Source organism: Eumetopias jubatus, unplaced genomic scaffold (assembly GCF_037043125.1).
Source record: "Eumetopias jubatus isolate StellerSeaLion01/CBP00866 unplaced genomic scaffold, mEumJub1_p1.0 scaffold_8, whole genome shotgun sequence".
NCBI classification, from domain to species: Eukaryota; Metazoa; Chordata; class Mammalia; order Carnivora; family Otariidae; genus Eumetopias; species Eumetopias jubatus.
In genome coordinates, this window is record NW_028274814.1 from 63,142,128 (window position 1) to 63,162,986 (window position 20,859).

General features: G+C 38.1%; 1 protein-coding gene and 1 pseudogene across 2 annotated transcripts in view; one reads left to right on the plus strand and one right to left on the minus strand.

Annotated features, from left to right (window-relative positions):
• Nucleotides 1-20,859, plus strand: part of STK38L (serine/threonine kinase 38 like) — a 79,677-nt gene that overhangs the window by 50,889 nt on the left and 7,929 nt on the right. For both annotated transcript variants that reach the window (XM_028113189.2, XM_028113190.2), the window contains 5 exons: nucleotides 2,564-2,708; nucleotides 6,165-6,216; nucleotides 12,128-12,250; nucleotides 12,493-12,576; nucleotides 19,284-19,407. In XM_028113189.2, the coding sequence (XP_027968990.1) occupies nucleotides 2,564-2,708; nucleotides 6,165-6,216; nucleotides 12,128-12,250; nucleotides 12,493-12,576; nucleotides 19,284-19,407 (528 nt within the window). The remainder of the gene's footprint in view (nucleotides 1-2,563; nucleotides 2,709-6,164; nucleotides 6,217-12,127; nucleotides 12,251-12,492; nucleotides 12,577-19,283; nucleotides 19,408-20,859) is intronic.
• LOC114216575 (large ribosomal subunit protein P1 pseudogene) lies at nucleotides 13,174-19,075 on the minus strand (annotated as a pseudogene).

Here is a 20,859-nt window from a genome sequence, read left to right on the forward strand (position 1 = left end):
CAAGAAGAGTGAGATCTGAGTACTCAAAAATCATTTGGCCATGATAATTGTTGAGTTCTATTTGTTTTTATTTTTTATTGTGAATATTATTGAATAATATTCATTATGTTAAAGGATTTAACACATTAAAAAATTGAACTAGGTGCCTCAAATAATGTCTTACATTTGTATAAGCCATTGTGGCTTTGCTGTGTATCATCTCAGATGGCCTTAGACTACGCCTGTGAACCAGACAGAGCAAATATTATAAAATCCCTCTTGAGTTCAGTGTTCTAGTGATTCGAATAAGACCTTACGATCATTAGCAGCAGGGTCTGGTTTAGGTCTCGAAATTCACACTTTTGTGAAATTGCTGACTCCTAGGTTCAGTAATTTCTTTTCCTATAGTTGCGTAGTAGCCAACCTTTATAGTGTACTTTATTTTTTGCCAATTGTTTCAGCTCTTCCTCCACCCCCCCATTGACAGGTTGACTCATTCATCCATTAAAGCCTACTATGTGTCAGATACAGTGCTATTGTGGTAAACACTCAAAAATGAATGCGGAAAAGTTCTTGCCCCAGAGGTGCTCCTAGTTTAGTGGAAGAGAGAAATGAGGGCTTAAATACCAGTATCTGAGATATATTGGTGCAGGTGCTAGGCAACACACATGGAAGAATACCAAATGTTATGCCTCTTTCGGTAGCGAATGTTAGAGAAGTCATCACAGGAAGACTTGAGCTAAAGTGGATCTTAAAGGTCAAAAGTGATTGGGGATAGGTCATGCAAGGGTTTGGAGGCAGGAAAGAGCTGAGTATGTTGGGAGAAGAGGGGGTGGGGGTGAGGCAATAGAGAAGGCTAGGCAGGCAAGTTGGAGACAGCACCTGGAGTTGGATCCTGACTCCACAGCACACTAGCCTTGTGACCTTTCTGAGCTTCAGTTTCTGTTGTGAGGAGGAAATGCGCTCGTGCATAGGAAGCGCCACTCTCTTAAATCCTCTGGAGAAAAAAGGGAGAAATCAGTGAATCAAATATCATACGATTCCTGATAGGCACAACCATTCAGTGTCTGTGAGTTGCCTTTGTTTATCATGCCAAGCTAATTTGATTTGCTATAGGCAGTGAGGAGAAGTGAATGATTTTTAAACAAGTGACACGATCAACTTCTTGTTCTAAAAATCTTTAGAGTAGTCAGCAGAGGCACAAGTTTGTGAGGCTAAAATAATAGATTCATGTTTAGACATAATGACTTTGAAGCTTATGCAGTACATTGAGGTATAAAGCCAGTAAGAGGGCAGTGGAACCGGGAATTTGCCTGAGTTAAGTTGTATACTTTCAGCCTATACTCGACTTGCTTGACATTGAAGAATAAGAAAGGTCTTTTGGTTCATTCCATTATCCCTGGAGTCTACTGAAGTTCAGGTCCATACCTGGGGTCTGTATCTTCATGTAATTAGGGAGAGGTGGGTGTTGGGGAGTAGGTATCAGGTTTGGGGGAATGCTTTCCAGCTAATAGTGCAATGTTGGATGCTCACTGTTGGCAGTCTGGATCTTCTCTAGGTCTGTTATGATCTCTATCCAGATAAGCAAAAACCTCTTTACTGTATGAAACCATTCTAGTCTTTTTTGGTCCTGATGTAGACTGTAGGAGACAAGTCTCTTAGGGTCAGTGCCTACCAGTAGCAGCCACCACAGTTCAGTCTGTCCCCTGCCCCCCCGCCCGAAGCAGCCATTTTGCTACATTCCTTGTCTTATTGTCCAAATTATCTTCTTCAAACCAGTACTTCATTTGGCTGGCCCAGTGTTTTTTCGAAGATGGCACTTGAATGGCTTTGAGTAGACACACGTTGCCCAGTTAAGGTCCCAAAACATCCCTACCGTCACCTGCCTTGATTCATTTGTCTTTTCTGCCTGATTCCTGTGGACATTTGAGTGTCATTTGGATATGAAATGGACCTCACAGTCTGGAGAAGTACACCTGACCTTGTTACAGCACTTTCTGAAATGACATAGAGTTCAGAATGAAATAGGGCAACAAGGGCTCCATTCAAAGGGGCTTGTTTTTAAAAGTAGTTTACCCGTAAAGCCTATGATATGTAAGAATTGCTTCAGACTGATGTTTGTGTGCAGATTTGATGCACTGCTTCGTGTTTCCTAGAATTTATATGGCAGAAGTTATTTCTTACTATTTAACTGGCCTGCATTAACTCTACGGAGACTTATGTTTAGTGCAGGCATATGCATTAACAAAATCTTGTGGATTTTATTTAGTGATCAATAAAACAAAATAGATCGAACCTCTTGTTTTGAATGCTTGTTGACTACAACCTTTTGTATAAAATGTGCCCATGTTGTGTGTGGACTGGTGCTTCTTGACTCTTAGCCCTGGTGGTGCTAACACAAAAATAATTTCTATTGCTTCCTCCTTCTTTACTAGCATTGTGTTATTTATAATGTGAAAGACTTGGATGTCTTAACTGTTAGGGTAGAATTGTGCTGAGCAGAAATTAAACCATCTCCAGAGTTTATTGTGAGGGATAGAAAGTGTTTTTCTACTGAACAATTTGTGTTTATGTGTTGTTTCAGTTTCTGTTACTATGGCAATGACAGCAGGGACTACAAGCACCTTTCCAATGAGCAACCATACCCGGGAAAGAGTGACTGTGGCCAAGCTCACGTTGGAGAATTTTTACAGCAACCTAATTTTACAGCATGAAGAGAGAGAAACCAGGTATAGTAAAGGCTGGTCAGAATTTTCTGTTTGTTTTAATAAGCCGTTAGGTTGCAAGTAGGGTGTAAACGTGTTGTCCATTAATAATATAAATATTGTGGATCCCTGTATGCTGTTTTTAGGTTTCCTATACTGACAGTGTCTCTAGTTATTTTCGCAGAATGGTTTCTTGTCCTGTGCACCCATATGCTTAAATCACATGTCAGCTGATATCTTCAGTAAAACATTTCTAATCATGAAATTATGATATATCTTTATACTTTATGAATAATTAATATTATTAATTATCCAAAAACATGTATAGAGTGTAAGTGGAGGGAGAAGAATAAAAAGATGAACGACGTGTTATTTTGCCTTCAGAAAACTCTGAAGAGGGAGATAAGGCCCATAAATATTACATGAAAGAGTGAACAGCATCACTAAGAGAAGGGCAAAGAAGGGAGAGATTGCTTTTGACTAAAGTAACTGGGAAGGCGTCATAAATGGTAGGGGCATTTATCAGGGCTCTCAAGGAAGAGTATTAATTATACATGCATTAATGGGAGAAGAAGGAGATAAAGGAGCAGGAGGAAGGATATTACAGACAGAAGAAACCGCCTTTGGTGCTGGGTCAGGCAGGAGCCAGTCTAACTCGAGCTGGATTTCAGCATTTCCTGGGAGCCTCAGATGCTTTGTTAATGTAGGTATTCTCATGGGAGTAGAAAGGCTTGAAGATTTTTGAACACAATCAGTGATCATGGGTGTTTCTCTAGAAAAGTACTTCAGTTGTGATGTACAGAATGGATTGTGGGTGGAGAAATAGGAAACAGGAAAGGCTAGTGATGTAGTCCAGGCACATAGAAAGAAGGCTTGAATTAGGATCGTGACAACAATAGAATAGAACTTAGGAGCAAGAAAGATTGACAAAAGTGGTGCCTAGCTGGGTATGAAATGTTGGACAGGTCTAACTACCGATCAGCCAAGCTGAGCAGAGAATTGAACTAGAAAATAAAACTTAAGTGATTATTCTGAAGTCAGCCTAGAGACACAGAGTCGGAAAATATGAAGGAGAATAGTGAGTAGAGCTAACATCTCTAACCAAAGTTCCTAAAGGAAGAGAGGAAAGAGGCTGGAGTGGAAGCAGGTTAAACTAAATTCACCATCAGCAAAACTTCCAGAAGATTCAATTTAGGCTGAAGGAAAGCGATCACAAACAGATCTAGATGTAAATGTGTGGATAAATCTCAACATGAATAGCATAAAAACAAAAACAATAATGATAATGTCTTATACCTTTTTTAAAGTAGAATTAAAATATTTTCCAGGAGTGGACTATCAGTCAGGAGGGAAGTAAGTATAATTAAAGTGTTCCTAGAGATCTTTGTATCTCTGCAATAGAGGTACAACATACAGAGGGGGTAAGGATTGATTCATTTCAGACTAATACAGTTTATAAATTCCAAACTAGTAGAGGGGAGACAATAGAATGAGGAAAAAGTCCTGGTTCAAAATAAGGCAAGGGAAAAAGAAAAACTAAAACACCAAAAAGTCGACACAAATAGAAACCACACAATCAGTTAGAAATGAATCCAAACATATGAGTAATTATACTAATTGTAAATACAATGAAAGTCTCTGGAAATCATCCAATCACCAAGGGAGAGTGAACAAAGTAGAAGAGAATCAGGCAAAGAAAGACTGCTTTTTCAGGAGGCAGACACTGAAGTTATGCATCAGAATTTTGAACGCTCCTTGTCTTTTCCTGATGAAATCTTTCAGTAATTCAGTTTTGCCCTCTATTTCCAAACAAAGGAAAGTAAGAATAAAAGTATCTGCTGTTATTTCAAGAAGAAAAAAAAAAAAGCAGTCTCAGCTTGGTGCCATGGAAGTCGTATTTCATATTTCAGCTCATATTTTCTAAAAGCTTATACTTTAGGACTACATGTGATGAATTTTTAAGGCTTAACTAATTGGATAAATACATAAGCCAAATAAAGTACCAATCAGAACAAAATGTCCAGGGCATTTAGGAGGAACACTGTTTTCTTTGCAGGTACAAGAGAAGCCACAGGTCTTCTCGTTTAGATATGGTAGAAACGGATGAAGGTTACTGCCTCTCTCTCCAGAGTAAGGGATGATTTCATGAAGTGTTAGTCTTGGCAACAGTGAGGGAAGGGGGCAGTAGAGATTTGACAGAAAAATGAAGTTGCCTATATACTCATGGGCCCTCCCAGATTAGTGGTCCTTCTCCACTGTGTATTCTGTCTGCAGAGGAGAGCACTCAAAATCCTTCAACGAGCAGCTCTGCAGGGCCCAGAGGGGCATGATGGCAGGCACAGAGCTTGCTCCATTCTGAGGGTTGGGCTTTGGAAAACAGTGTGTAAATAACAGATAAAAATCAGCGTGATAAGCATGAAGGTGTCTATTACAAATGTTGAGGAAGTAGGCAGGTGTCATTACCATTGGGGTGCTGATTTATGAGCAGCTTTAGATATTTTTGTTATGAATTTTCCATAAGAATAATGGGTTAGGAAAGAGCTTACCTATGGACATATTGTAAATGACAAATGCTAAAAAATGTATACGATGATTTCAGTCCTCAACCCTTATATTCCCGTGTAGGTAAATCCTGGAAAGTTAGTCTTATTCTAACATATTCCAAAACTAACTAGGAAGAGCTCTGTCAGGTTTATCTTTAGGAAAAACCAATACAGTAGAAGTAAAATAATGAATATTCAGTTGGGAGTGAGTTGCACAATTTGTATCACAACCATCTCTGTAGTTACTAGTTACTTCATCCACCCAACCCCTCCCCTTCTCCTCCCCATCCCCCTGCAGTGCTGTGCTTAACTAACTCCGGCGGTGTCATTTAAAAATGACGAATAACTGGACTTGGCTATACCTAGAAAAGCAAATGTTCTGGTGGTTACTTTTTTTTTTATGTACAGTTTTTGAAGAATTAGAATAAAATACACTCAATTGCATTGAACATTTTTTCTTGACTAATTAGGAAATCAAGCTTAGACTTTAAATGAAGGACTTCCGTAAGCTCATTTAGCTAATAAGTATTAGAATCAGGGTTCAAACAGGGATATCCACCTTAAATATTTATACTTTTAGTCACTGTAGTTACTTTTATATGCTTCTAATGTAAACACTGATAAATGTTAATGATTTTGGTGGTTTGAATATTAGACAACAGATTTTCCTTATTAAAACATTAGTCACCTTTGCTAATCATTGATTTAAGCAGCGTTAGAAGCAAATTTTTTATTTGGCCAATATGAGAAAGTGAAATCTGGGTTGGGTTTATATTTTGAGAAAGAAAACTATTTTTAATAATTATTTTGATTCAACTTGATTTTTTTTTTTTAGCATAGCAAACCGAGTCGTAAACTCAAATAAATAAGTGAACATTTCTTAAATGGGAGTAGTTAGGAATGTATTTAAAATTTAAATTATTTTTTCTTTGAAAAGGCAGAAGAAATTAGAAGTGGCCATGGAAGAGGAAGGATTGGCAGATGAAGAGGTAATGTTAGCTGTAATTACTGTGACTGTAGTTAATGATACCATGTACTTGAAAGTTACTAAGAGTGGATCTTAAAATGTTCTCACTATAAAAAAAAATTACTTATATGAGGCGATTGGATATGTTAACTAGCCTTATTGTGGTAATCATTTCATGATATGTATGTGCATCAAAACATCACATTGTAGACTTTAAACTTGCAGTGTTATATGTATGTCAATTATATCCCAAGAAAGTTAGTTGGGTGGGGGGTACTAATTACTGTATAATGGCAACTCCAGTGACTTTTTCATTTATTGATATAAGATAATTTTATAACTTAGGTAATGTGGATTTCATCATTTGAATATGGGCTTCTTACTTTGTTGCTGTGATGGAGATCTTTAAAAGGAGGCAGCTTTTTATTGTTTTAAATCCGAGAACATAGATTTAGTGAACAGGGTCTACAGTATCCTAAGTGCATGGAACAAGAAAAGTGGGCTCCAAGAACAATCAGTGAATCGCCAAATCTCCTCACATTTTTTCCTGAATATTTCTTAAAACCATCCAGTGCTCTAGTCCAGTGCCTCTCCCCTTCTTTAAGTTACTGTGTGTTTCACTTGAAGAAAAACTGCCCCCAGCTGGGCTCTCTTCCTGCATTCTGGGCCCCACTCCCACCCCCAGGTTTTCTGCACACTCCACCCAGAGTTCTGTCTAAAAACGGGTTTGATCACATCCCTCTTTTGCTTAATACCCTTCATTGGTTCCCGGGTACTCTCGGATGAGGGGAGGCCTTAACATTAACGTGCAAGAGCCTTCACAGTTTGGCCTCTGTGTTCTCGCTCTACCCTCATCTCTTGTCCCCCACCCCCATGCTGACCACCACTACTGAGTTACTTTAATTTCCACGCTCTTGCCTGTGGACCTTTCATAGGCTATTTCTGTCGCTTAGCACTTCCTTACTCTTGCCCAATTCCCTTTATTCTTGAGGAAACTCTGGGCCTCACTTCGGGCCTCAGTTCCACTAGGAAATCTTGCCTAATCTCTTGAGGTACTCTTCCTACATTCTGCATGAACACCGTTCCTATCCCTGCGGCAGCTCTAAATATCCTCTCCCCACAGTAGAAACTCCATAATGTCTTATTCAGCTTTATACCTCCACGGATGGCGGAGGGCTATAGGTATAATAACTGTTTGGTGACTAAAGACACAATGACCTTTCCCTCAAGGAATTTACCAGTTACAAGGAGAGATGATGTATGTGTGTGTGTAAAAATACATATACATGATAGAATGTGGCAAACTTTGAAAATACAGGGATTTTCTATATAGGATGGATCAGAAGAGGTTTCATGGAAGAGGTAGCAATTGATTTCAATCTTAGAAAAATAGGTAGATTTACATTAGAATCAAAAGATAAATACAAAATAATTGCAGAACAATGAACTATAAAGGATGCGATAAAGGAAATAGCAAGGTAAATTGACAGCACCTATGGAAAGGCTAGGCTGGTAGTAGTCTACTAAGAAATGTACACTTTGTTTTCTAGGCAATAGGGAAATACAACTGAGATTAATTAGCTTAACAGTTTTCAGTGATCAGAAAAAAATTTCTATACTTTAAGAGTGGTCGTCCAAATGGTGATTTGAAATCAAACCATTATTTAATCTTCCCTGTACCTTTCCTAGGACTGTTCCTTTATTTTTCTGCTGGCACTGTTCGAATAAAATGTTTTATGATTTGTACCAAACGTGGTTACCTTGTTAATCAGTTGACTCAATCTAGAAAACCCAAATTATTTGCCTAAAATTACTATGATAAATGTTTTAAAAACTCATTTAATTATATTCTTTAAACTTTAAATGAGAAAGGTAGCGATTTAGATCTGTATTACAATCAATAAAGAAAAAATAAAGCTAAGCAAACCTTTTCTTGTTTATTCATTAGTATTAAAAACTTTCTTATTAATAATCTTATAATTGTATTAATGTATATTGTACATCATTATATTTACATATTTCACATATATATTTGTAATATATGTATAGAAATCTTAAGCATAAGATCTTAATTGGAAATCTGGAGGGAGAAATTATAAAAACAGATGCTCAGGGGGTCAAGCAGGTAACATGAATGAGGGAAGCTGGCCGGGTTGTTTTTATGACATCTTAGGTTATATATTCTTTTGATCCAACACACTTTGTTTGCACATTCAACTCCTAAGAATATTTTTTTTCACTTCCAGAAAGAAATAGACTCTTTTTTTTTTTCTTTTTCTGAAATATCTGATCCTCACAGTTTATCTTTTGATAAAGACATACCCCTTTTCAACTTCACTGAAAGGAGACAGGAGCACCAGCCCCAGTCTACTCGTCACCTGATGACTGGCATCAATGGTGGAGACTGTGACCAATTAGAGACCTGATGTCCATCAAAAGGGGACTCACTGCCTCTTTGGCCCAGTGTGGCTGAGTTCCTGTCTTTCAAGAGAGGCTGGAAATCTGGACTTCTGTGTGACATCACCTGCTTTTTAAAAATATTGGCAAATAATTCAAGTGTTTTAAAACCAACTTGCAGGCCAAATTAAGTACATCTGTAGGTTGAATACAGTTTGTAGCTTTCGGTTCGCAACCTCTGCTCTGCACCAGGAAGTGCTAAATACATTTAGAGCTATTTTCTTTAATTCTTCTAATTAACTTGTAGAAAATGTGATATGATTTATATCTAAAAATAGTGGCCCATAATAACTATAAAACTTCTAAAACTTTTTTGTGAAGATATTTTAATTCCACAAATGCTTGTTAGGCCCTATGCTAGGTCTTAGATTATGTCAAATTCTACAGAATAGATACCATCTCTTAAACCTTGATATAAAATATGTTATAACTATCATTGTGTGGGGTGGATTTTTCTTTTTAAAGGTTCTATTTATTTGAGAGAGTGGGAGGAGGGTCAGAGGGAGAGGGAGAGGGAGAAGCAGACTCCCCCGCCGAGTAAGGAGCCTGACGTGGGGCTCGATCCTGGACCCTGGGATCATGACCTGAGCCAAAGGCAGACGCTTAACCGACTGAGCCACCCAGGTACCCTGGGGTGGATTTTTTAAAAAATAAAATTGTTTTATAAAAAATGTAGTTTTAAATTGAAAACTAGTATTTATCCTTAATTCATTCAAAATAGAAAATCTTTGTGAAATAATTCGTGAAAGTTATTTGTGAAAATTAAACCATGTGATGTGGTCATGTAGAGCATATATGCAGAGGTGGAGTTGCCAGCTGAACTCTTTCAGATCTCAGAACTTCTGTGTACACTGCCTGTCTTATATAAAACCTGAGCATCCCATAGATCGAGAATTTGAGGAACACCCATTTAAAAAGGAATGGAGAAAGGAAGAAAACGATGTATGTCTAGTTTCATCTCACTTAAGAAAATCCCATCAGACATGGAATATTATTCACTCTGATGGAAAAACAAAATAAATTTAAGCTGCAAAAGGGAGCCATGAAATGTTAAGCCTGCCCACAGATTTTGTTGTCCTCTTTGGCGAGAAAGGATATAATTACCACAAAAATGTTACTTGTTTTTCAAGGCTACTTAATCTACACAAGCAGATACATCAACATGTTTTTTCCATCAGTATATTTTTTTGACTTTATTAACTTTTTTATTTTAATTCTCAGTATAGTCAACATACAGTGTTATATTAGTTTCAGGTGTAAGTTTCAGTGATTCAGCAATCCTCTACATTACTCAGTGCTCATCATGTCATCAATATATTTTTTTAAGATTTATTTATTTATCTGAGAGAGAGAGAGCGTGTGCAGGAGGAGCAGAGGGAGAGAGAGAGAGTCTCCAGCTGAGCGCAGAGCCCTACACGGGGTTCCATCTGACAACCTGAATCAAAACCAAGAGTCTGATGCTTAACTGTGCCACCCAGGTGCTCCATCAGTCTATTTTTTAATGCTAGCTTGCTTTACCTCCCTCTGGACTGCAACACTGATTTGAAGACTAATATCATGGGGGGGCGCCTGGGTGGCTCAGTCAGTTAAGCTCTGGACTCTTGGTCTTGGCTCAGGTTATGATCTCAGGGTTGTGGGGCCTTGGGCTCCACTCAGCGGGGGGTCTGCTTTCCCTCTCCCCCTGCCCCTCCCTCGCTCACATCCACTCTCTATCTCTCTAAAATAAAAATAAATCTTAAAAAAAAAAAGACTAATATCATGGAATAGGTTTTTTTTTTTAAGTAATGTAACAATGGTATAGCGTGGTCTCATTTTTGTAGAATTATGTGCTCCGTTTACTTGTGATTCTCCCTTTTTGCCATTAAATAGCTGTGCCCCAAACTACATAAACATTGTTTACTTGCTGCATTACACAAGCTATTAAATATTAGTGAACATTATTTTCTTTAGTGGCCTCTCTTCTGTTGATTTTGAGCATGATTATGAAAGTGTGTAATGAGATCATCTTTTCCATTCAGATTAGACAAGTTTCTGAAACTACACCCAACCATACTCCATTTTATAGTCCATAAAGTCATAGACCCAGAAAGAGTTTCAGAATTCTTATATTTATTCATTTATGTAATTGAAACAAACCTCCCGAAACCTCTTTATTGCTTTGAAAGACATGATATTATAGTGCCACCATGTGGCCTTTTTAATTAGTCTTAAGCTGCTTTTTTGGGCTTGGCCTTTTGGCTAAGATCAAGTGTTGTTTTACTATAGTAATTCAGTTATTTTTTTTAAAAAAATCATTCAGTGGGCATTTTTGAACAAAAAAATAGTCTGTTTCCACCACTGATGTGCCTGAGTGTGTAACTTCCTTCAGCTGTTTAAAGATGTTTAAATCGAAGATAAAATTTCTTGATTGCATCTTCTTAGATTAATTTTGTTGGAAGTTTCAGAATTCCATTGCACTGGGATGCGCATTTACCTATTTCCAATTGATTGATAGTTTGCCATCCCTTTCTGAAAACAGATATACACAGGAATAGTGTAAGACACCATTCAGTGGTTATACCTTGAGCTGCATTTAAAAGCAGTGTTTCTGAGCTGCGATGGCCATGTCGACTTGCCTTTCCCTCAGAATGGAACTCCTGAAAACCTGGTAGGGTTCAGTTGACCATGAACAGGTGCTTAATTTTTTTGATTTTGTTTATTTCCTACTATATGTGACCTTTACCAGCACCTAACAGAAGGTCAACAGAGTTTTGTTTGGTCAGGGGGGAAATGACGTTTAGAACAGTGAAGTGAACGCCTCTTCCAAATATAACCTTCGGGTATTTCATAATGTTTCTTATCAGCGTTTGTTATTTTTTGGTGATCTTTGGAGAGTGCATTATGAAATTCCTGACTTGAATATTTTAATGAATTCTTTATTATTATTTTGCAATTTTATATTCTTAGGAAGTTGTGTGCCAAATCTCAAAGCAGTTTATTAAAATTTATCTAGGAAAAAATTCTATCATAAGTAAATCTCCATGGAAACACTGCTGTGGTATTATTTTGGTGTCCTAAATCTCAGGAGTTGTGACAGCACAACCTGGAAATTAGGGAATTGAAGCAAAGTAGATTGCCTGACTGTAAAATTCATGATCAGAATACTATTAGCATTTCCTAAAGCTTAACTTTTATGTATGAATTAAGTTAGCATATACATGAAATACGAGATAAACTTCACTAAGATGAAATATTAAAGGAGTCCACCTCAAGAATAAAGATTTATCAGTTGGTAAAAGTAAAAAATGTTTTCTTTAGATTGTTTTATTCTTTCCATGCTTAACAAATACTCAACTTTGGTAAATAAGTTCTAACATTCGTATATAATATTTAAGATACTTTGCCCCCATTTTACTTATCTTATCTTTTAAAACTACAGGCTTCCTTTAGAGCAATCTAAATTTAGAATCATCCTTTTAAATTGTCTTTTTTAATAGAAAAAGTTACGCCGATCACAACATGCCCGAAAGGAAACAGAGTTCTTACGGCTCAAGAGGACCCGACTTGGCTTGGATGACTTTGAGTCTCTGAAAGTTATAGGAAGAGGAGCGTTTGGAGAGGTTACTTCCTTTTTAAAGACACTGCTGTTGAAAATATGTAGCTTAAGATAGTTTAAAATAGGTATTTCAATAGGTTAATATGTATTAAAATAGTTTAATGTATCAGAATAGTTTAAGAATTCCTAAAATATAAGCAATGGCAAATTGCAACACTGATCCCTTTAAAAGAACTTACCTTTTGCTTCTAAATCAATAGTAGTGACTGTTTACCATTGATAGTATGGTCAATTTTTACACTCTAGGTGCGGCTGGTCCAGAAGAAAGATACAGGCCATATCTATGCAATGAAGATATTGAGAAAAGCTGATATGCTTGAAAAAGAGCAGGTATGAGTTCTTTAACACATATAACCGAAGGAATACCACTGACTAGGTGTTAGAGTAAATGTCAATATTGGAATTTGTAAAAAGGAGTCAACACATCTTACTGTATATGGTCTATTAATTTTTTGGTAGCCTGTTTTATTGTTTCTCGATTCTTATAGTTAAAATTTCTTCCAAATTTATAATCTGAAAATGTATTAGCCTGTTCAGCCTGCCATAACAAAATACCAAAGACTGGGTGGCTTAAACAACAGAAATTTATTTTCTCACAGTTCTGGAGGCTGAAAGTCCAAGACCAGGATTCTGGCACGGTTTGATTCTAGTGAGGTGCTCTTCTGGCTTGCAGATGGCTTGCTGCCTTCCCACTAAGGCCCGCATCGCCTATCCTTGCTGTGTGCACAGAGAAGGAAAGGGAGCTCTCTGGTGCCTCTTCTTAAAAGGACACTATCCGCCTCTCCTTCTATGGCCTCACTTAACCTTAATTACTTCCTTAGAGCCCCATCTCCAAATTCAGTCACCCTGGGGGTTAGGGCATCACTATAGGAATTTGGTGGAGGGGGACAATACACAAACATTTAGTCCATAACAAAATACCTTCTTTTCTGACTTCAGTGAAAATAAAGGACAGTTCTCAGCTTCCTTAATCCCTATCACATATAAACAAGACCAGTCTCCTGTGAATTGGCTGATTTTACATATTTCCAAAATCTGCAAACCACCCCCCTCCCCCAATTTCATACTCCTGGACTCTCTATGTTTGCTGTGACTTAATGCAGCTTAAGGGTAGGCCATAAATCCGAAAACAAAAATAGTATTATTTATGTATTCCCCTCTGTTTCTGGTCTGGGTAGAAGCTCTGTAGAACCCTAAATGGATTACATATGCTAGGGGAGGACTCAACAACAGAGTATAGAGGGAGGATGGCCCCTCTACCTAATGCTCTACTTCAGTCTTTTAGTCCCTGCCTAAAGCTTACTTAAGAGTTCAGCTTTTGACTGAACAGGTTACAGAAGAGGTTTAGTGAAAAAGACCAAAGTGCACGTCCTCATCAGACTCCTCTCTGATTCTCCTCTCTTTGCTTCCAATTCCTTCTCCTCAGTGGGGGCAGCCTTGGTGGAGGGGGCGGGACCTCCTGCTGGGGCAGCATCAGCCGCTGGGGAGGCTCCACCAGCCCCTTGCTTGCAGATGAGGCTCCTGATGTTGATGTTGACACTGGCTGGGGGCCTTTGTAGACAAACCTGGCCAGAAAGGTTCAACTTTTACACCCGCTGCTTTAATGAGGGCATTGATCTTATCCTCCATGACTGGAGGATGAGGGCTGAGTAGATGCAGGCGAGCCCGAGACAGCGCCGCGGTAGTGTGGGTGAGTGCTGTAGCCGCAAGGTGCTAACCGGAGGAAGTGAGAGTCTCACCCAACACGGTCCTAGCTTCCTCGGAAGGACCCAGGAAGGACCCAGCACCTTAGCCGCAGCTGAGAAAAGTCCCGCCTAAAACTTACTTAGTTATTACAGCAGTATAATATTGGTTTTTATTTAAATATGCCCCCCCCCCTTGAATTTTCACTGCACTCTTTCACTTTATTTCTATTTCATGCGTTCAACAAGTATTTATTGGGGGCCTATGATGTGCCAAATGGGCCTGTGGTGTTCTGGGTAACACATAGATGGGATTAACAGGACAAACCCGATCCTTATTTTTTTCTAGTAGTGGGGAAATAGGCAGGCAGCTATTTCAAATAGTCATGATTGAGAAAGACTACAAAGAAAGTTTTTACAAAAGGATGAATTGATGCAATTGATCTGGGTTTAAGAGGAAGAATTAGATCAGGGAATGTTTCTCTGAAGAGAGAATATTTGATGAAAGACTAAATAATGAGAAAGAATGACAGATAAAGATCAGGTAGAACAAATATCCAGGCAGCAAATGCAGAGGCCCTGAGGCAAGAATAATCTTGGCCCACTTAAAGAGAAAGAAGCCACTGTGGCTAGAATTCAGTGCAAGAAGAATGGTGGGAGAGGTAGACAAGGATCAGATCCCAGAGCTCTGAAGGCCAAGGTAGAGCGTTTGGGTTTTATTCCAAATGCAATGGGAGGACGCTGTTGTTTGAGGGGGAATGGTATGTCTGATTGATGTTTTACAAAGATGAATGAGTCCCTTTGCTTGCTGATGGAGGAAACAAGAGGTGAATCAGAAAAGCCACCTGAGAGACTGGTGTACCAATTCCAGCCAGGATGTGATTGTGGCTTATAGCAGAGAAACTGAAGAAAAGTCAGATTAAGTATGTGTTTTAGTGGGAGAGCCAGCAGGATTTTCTGTGATGTCCTGTACACTGGGGGATGAGACGATGGGTAAGGATAGTGAGGGGAAAATGGCAGAATCAGGATACTACCTAGAGTTTTATTTAGGAATGGGACACATTATGGTGTTGTTTTCTGATTTAGAAAAGACTGAAGAAAGAACAGATTTGGAGATAGTGGGAATGAAGGGTTCTCTCTGTGGTATATTAAGTTTGAGCTGCGTGTTAGATCCAGGAAAAGATATTAAGTTCACAGTTGGCTGGAATCTGGAGAGACGTTTCACTAGAATTATAATTTGGAAGCCACCAATATATTGATCATATACTGGGGACAAGATGAAATTGCCTAGAAAACAAATATAGTAGAGAAGGAAAGAGGGCGTGGATCCAAGCCGTAGGGAACAATAGGCAGAAGAGAAACCAGCAGAGGGAACCAAGAGGGAACATCTAATCCGGTAGGGGAAAACTGGGAGAACATCGTGTCATGGAAGCCAAGAGAAGAAAGTGCTTAAAGGAGGAGGTAGGTGGTCAACTATGTGGAATGCTGCTGAGAGAGTACAAGAGGAAGACAAGCCAGTGGATGTCACAATATGGAGATTTTTTAATAACTTGGCAAAGACATTGCCAGTGGATTGCAGGGCAGAAGCCTAACTGAAATGGTGAGAAAGAAAACGGGAAGCAAGAGTGGGGAATGTGAGTGCAGATAAATCTTCCATGTGAGGCAGAACAAAGAACAGATTGTTTGTTTGTGTTTTTTTTTTTTTTTTCCCCCAAAGAACAGATTTGTAAAGTGAGACTTAGGGTAAAAAAGGATTTTTTTTTTTTTTAAGACAAGAAATGTTTTGATGCTGATTAGAAGAATCCATTAGAAAGAAAAATTGAAGATGCAGGAGAGAGGGGACGGATAACTATAGGAATACACTGGAAGACAGAAGAGTTGATCTTTGAGAGGAGTGGACAGTACCTATCCATTAAAACAGGAAGGAGAGGCAGAGAAAATGGGAACAAATGCAGGGTGGTTGATCTGGCAGCGTCAGGTGCCAAGTTCCTGCCTGAGTGCAAATAAGTGAGGTCATCATCTCAGAGTAGAGAGGGACAGCTGGCTTGCTGGAGGTGTATAGAGAGAGAATTTGTGAAACAGTCACAACTATTGGCTTAAAGGGTGGGAGAGCAGACTTGCTGCGGAAATGCAGTTGAATACCCATTGACATTTGCAATCCTGAATGTACAGTGAAACCTGTTGGCATAGTTGGGTGACCTTTCTGTAGTAATACTTAGTTGCTCTGGGGTAGATAGAGAATAGACCGAAATTTGAGTCTAATTAGGGTTGGTGTTTTGCCAGGCAAATACAATGGAGGAAGGGGACAAGAGAGTTCAGAGTGTTTGCAAAAAGAGTGATCAGAATGATGGAATCTAGGCTGGGTAGAAAAAGAAATGAGGTTGTGAGGAGAGCAAAAGAGAAAAAGTTGTAGAATCCATGGAAGGAAGATTGAAATATAAGAATAAGAGATCTGGAAGGATAAAAGGTGGAAATAGAGTTCCTCAAAATGGAGATTTTAGAGGGGGTACAGTTATTGGTGATGAGAAGGCCAAGACGATTACCATGGGTGGCTGAGGTGCAGTGGTGGAAGAGATCATTGCAGATGAGAAAGAAGTCAGTAGATAGGGCATTTATTTGATGGTTCACCTTATGGATGTTGAAATCTATCCATGAGTGGAGAAGCTAGAAAGGAAGTTGGTGAGCCAGGAGCTGAAGTCATGAATGAGTGAGAGGGTGGACCCAGGAGCTCTCTAAATGATAGCCATGAGGATAGATGATGGGTGATGGAGTTGCCCAGTGTGCACTTCAAAGGAGGTGCAGAGAAGGAGAGGGTCACAGTGGTACAGAAGCAGCAGAAGAATGAGCAGGAAACCTACCCCCTCGCCAAGTAAGGCATGAGAGGAGAGCAGGTCATTCCTGAGAACTCACTGTGCAGGAAGACAGAACTGTCAACAGCCTGGTTTCAGTTAGAATGACAAGGTGAAAGAACCATCCAGAGGTGAGACGATATGGGACTTTTTTGAAGACACACTGATTCCAGAGGGAAGAGGTTGGTTTGGAACTCGAGGAAGGTCGAGGTATTGAATTGTATTAGAGAATTACAGATAATGATAAGAATAAAGGTCTGGGTCAAGATGTAGAGCCTCAGAGACAAAGAGATAAACAGGATCTAACTAAGCCGTCTGGGATTAGTCCTGGATAGGGTTTTGGCGGAGGGACAAAGGGAGCAGTTCGTTCCAGCTATAGTCTTCATCTTACTAGCCAACATGTGGCTACCAGGCACTTGAGTGTAGCTAGTCTGAATTGAGATATGCTGTAAATGGCAAATATATACCAAATTTTGAAGACTTCGTACAAAAAAAAATCTCAGTAATTTTTGTATTCATTACATACTGAAATGATAAACTGTATATAATTAAAAATATTTCATCTGTTTCTTTTTACTTTTTATGTGACTACAAATTTTAATTTATGTTTGTGGCTTGCATTGTATTTGTGTAATTTATGTGACTAGAATTTTAAATTATGTTTGTGGCTTGCATTGTATTTCTGTTGGACAGCACTGATCTAGAATATTTTGCCAGAAGTTGAAGAGTTTCTGACCACTGTTCGTTCCTATGCAGGGAAAATCTCACTGGAGCCCAAACATCAAGTCTGTTTTGCATTTTGTTATTGTTTTCCCCCTATATAAATTAACCTGCATTTGCTACCATTGAATTTCATTTTAGAAAACTTTTTCCCACTCAATTCTAATATGTCATTATGTGAAGTGTTTATTACATTTACTTTAATACTAACCAGTTCACAAAGTAGCAACTTATCTTCCTGATATTGTGGTACCAGATTACTATGTACGATAACTTCCTATTCTTTGAAAACATAGGCCCATTTTGAAAACATCCTGTAATCTGACTTCAAGATATTTAAAAACAATCAAGCCAAGTTGATGACATAGTTTTTCCTGACAGCAGCAGATGCAACATCAAAGGCTTAATGTTTTTCCTTTATTAATCTTAAAATGCTTTGTTGAAGGAAATAGGTAGGAATTTTGATACCATTATTCACTTTATGAAACAGATCCGGAGAAATTCTGAGGTTTTTTCATGCCCGAAAGCAAGTTCTTAGTTTTCAACTGTTTTTCCTGTGCTTTGATCTCAGAGCATTTATTGTACCAGGTAATAAATACAGTAATCCCAAATATGACATTTTAAGCAGATCATGTTTCATTACCATGAAAAGGCTTAGGAAATCTGGGTTCTCATGTGCTTTGGGCCAGAGTTCATAATGATGCATAATGAGAACAGCAAAGGGATAAAATCAAATATTATTGTTAATCTTTGAAGAGAAAATGTATAAATATATTAATGCAAAACATCTGAAAATTGATTATACCAACCCAATAAATTACTCAGTTTATACAATTTTCCAGTCTATAAAATGTTCATATGAAAGTATCCCTAGTATAATTGTATGTCTGACAAGTCAGCAGCAAAACCCCCAAAAGTTACACTAATTTGCTGTAGATCATGTTAATAGATATTATGGAGGTTTTATATTTAACAAAATAATATAAAGTTATTATAATTGACAGGATAATACAAAGTTATTATAAATGTTTCTGCTTGTTAAAAAACAAAACAAAACAAATGTTTAAAAACCACATAAGGCCCCCGTTTTTTTAACTAATAGCCCTTAAAAACAGTTTGCTGAGGACCCTGACTTTGTCATACCAACCTGTTAAGGCATTGCTTACTACTTTTAACTTTCAAAAGTCAGGCCAGGGGCACCTGGGTGGCTCAGTCAGTTAAGTGTCCGACTGTTGGTTTTGACTCAGATCTTGATCTCAGGATCATGATCTCAGGGTCATGAGATCTGACCCCATATCAGGCCCTGCGCTCAGCATAGAGTCTGCTTGAGATTCCTTCCCCCTTCTTCTCCTTCCGCATCTGCTCCTCCCCCTGCTTGCTCTCTCTCTCTTTCTCTTTCAAATAAATAAATAAATAAACAAACAAACCTTAAAAAAAAAAAAAAAAGACCAGGGGCTGAAATTTATATAACAAAGCCAGGATCCTTGGCGAATAAGGATTCTGGTTGGAAAGTTTTTGGACTAAGCATTTTTCTACCTCAGAGGCCTCAGCTTTCTGTAATGTACCTGTAGATCCCATCTTTTCAGGCCTAAAGATAAACTCTAAAATACACCATTTCCTGAGGTTCTCCATATATAATGAGGATCTGAACATGCGTATATATTTCAAATCTTTTCTAAAACTCCCCCTTTTCCTTCATGACTGTTAAGGAACTGGATGGTAAGAAATAAACTTGAAAAAATGTGTAATGTGTTGCAATTATTTTTTTCAAAATACATTCATCTAGGTGGCCCATATCCGAGCAGAAAGAGATATTTTGGTAGAAGCAGATGGTGCCTGGGTGGTGAAGATGTTTTACAGTTTTCAAGATAAGAGGAACCTTTATCTGATCATGGAATTTCTCCCTGGAGGTAAAAACAAATGTAATAGGATGGACAGACTGAACGCAAGCACATCTTTATATGTAATTATTATCCTGTTGGTTAGGTTTACTGTCCTGTTCCTAGCAGTCATGGTTTTCCAATAGTTCCTCCCATAATAATGCTAATTTTTTACCACAAATCAGATTATTTTGAAGGAATAATAAATCCAGCATATTTTAAACATTACCGGTCTGGGCTTACGGGGTATAATTAGTTAGATTGTTGCAGGTCCAGAATTAGGAACAATAAGTCACTTAAGAAAGACAAACAACCCAATGGGCAAGTGATAGACGATATATAGAAGAGAAGCTCTGGCAGGTCTATAAATATATAGGAAAATGTTCAACTCTGCTCATATTCAGGGAAATGCAAATTAAAACAAAAATGAGCTACCATTTCACACATATCTGATTAGTAAGAACATTAAGAGTCTGATGAGGCTGTGGGAGAAACTGGCCTCTCTTGTATCTAAATTAATCTCTACTCTTAGAGCAATTCATAGATACCACTGAAGTTGAAAGTGCATGCGTCCTACAATCCAGCAATTTTACAACTAGTGTATTCCCTAGAGATTGTCCCGGACACATGCACAAGAGACCTGTGAGACCACTGAAGCATTGTTGTGATAGTGAAAAACTGCAAGCAAGATAAATGCCCATCAGTAGAATGGATAAATAAAATGTGGCATAATTATGTGCTGAAATATTTTACAGTAGTTAAAAGTTGGGAGCTCTATCCCTTTCAATAAGAAGATCTCAGGAACAGTGGAATAAGAAAGCAAGCTGTAAAATTGTATGTACAGTTGATACCATTTATGTAATTTTTAAAAAATTTCAAAGACTATAATTTCATAGATTAAGATACATGTATCTGAAAACATATTTTAAAAATAAGCTAGAAAGAAACCCACCAAGCCAAGTCCATGATAATGGTTACTCAGCAAAAAGGGAAAGGGGAATAAATAAAATGGGATAGAGGACAAAGAACACCTTTCCGTGTTTTAAGACTCGATGTATTATAAAAAATATTAACAGTTGTCAGCTCTGAGTTGTAAGTTCACCATTGTTTATTCTTTGCCCCTTTTTAAAGAAAAAATTCCTTGAAAGTAAAAATATCTTTTAGTGGGACAATGTTTTACTTTTGATGGGCTCCATTGTTTATTCTTTGCCTCTTTTTAAAGAAAACATTCCTTGAAAGTAAAAGAATATCTTGTAGTGGGATAGTGTTTTGTTTTTGATGGACTGAAGAGCTCTGAACATTTTTGAAACTTGAATTTGAAAGAATATATCCCGTTTCCAGGTGTGCTTCCTCTGATTCATTTTCTCAGTTCAGCATATTTTCCTCAGCTACCTATTCGGGATGTTGAGTGGTGGATATTACTTCATTATCACCTGCTTTCTATCTTAAAAGTCATTAAATGTCGTGAAACTTCTGCTAATG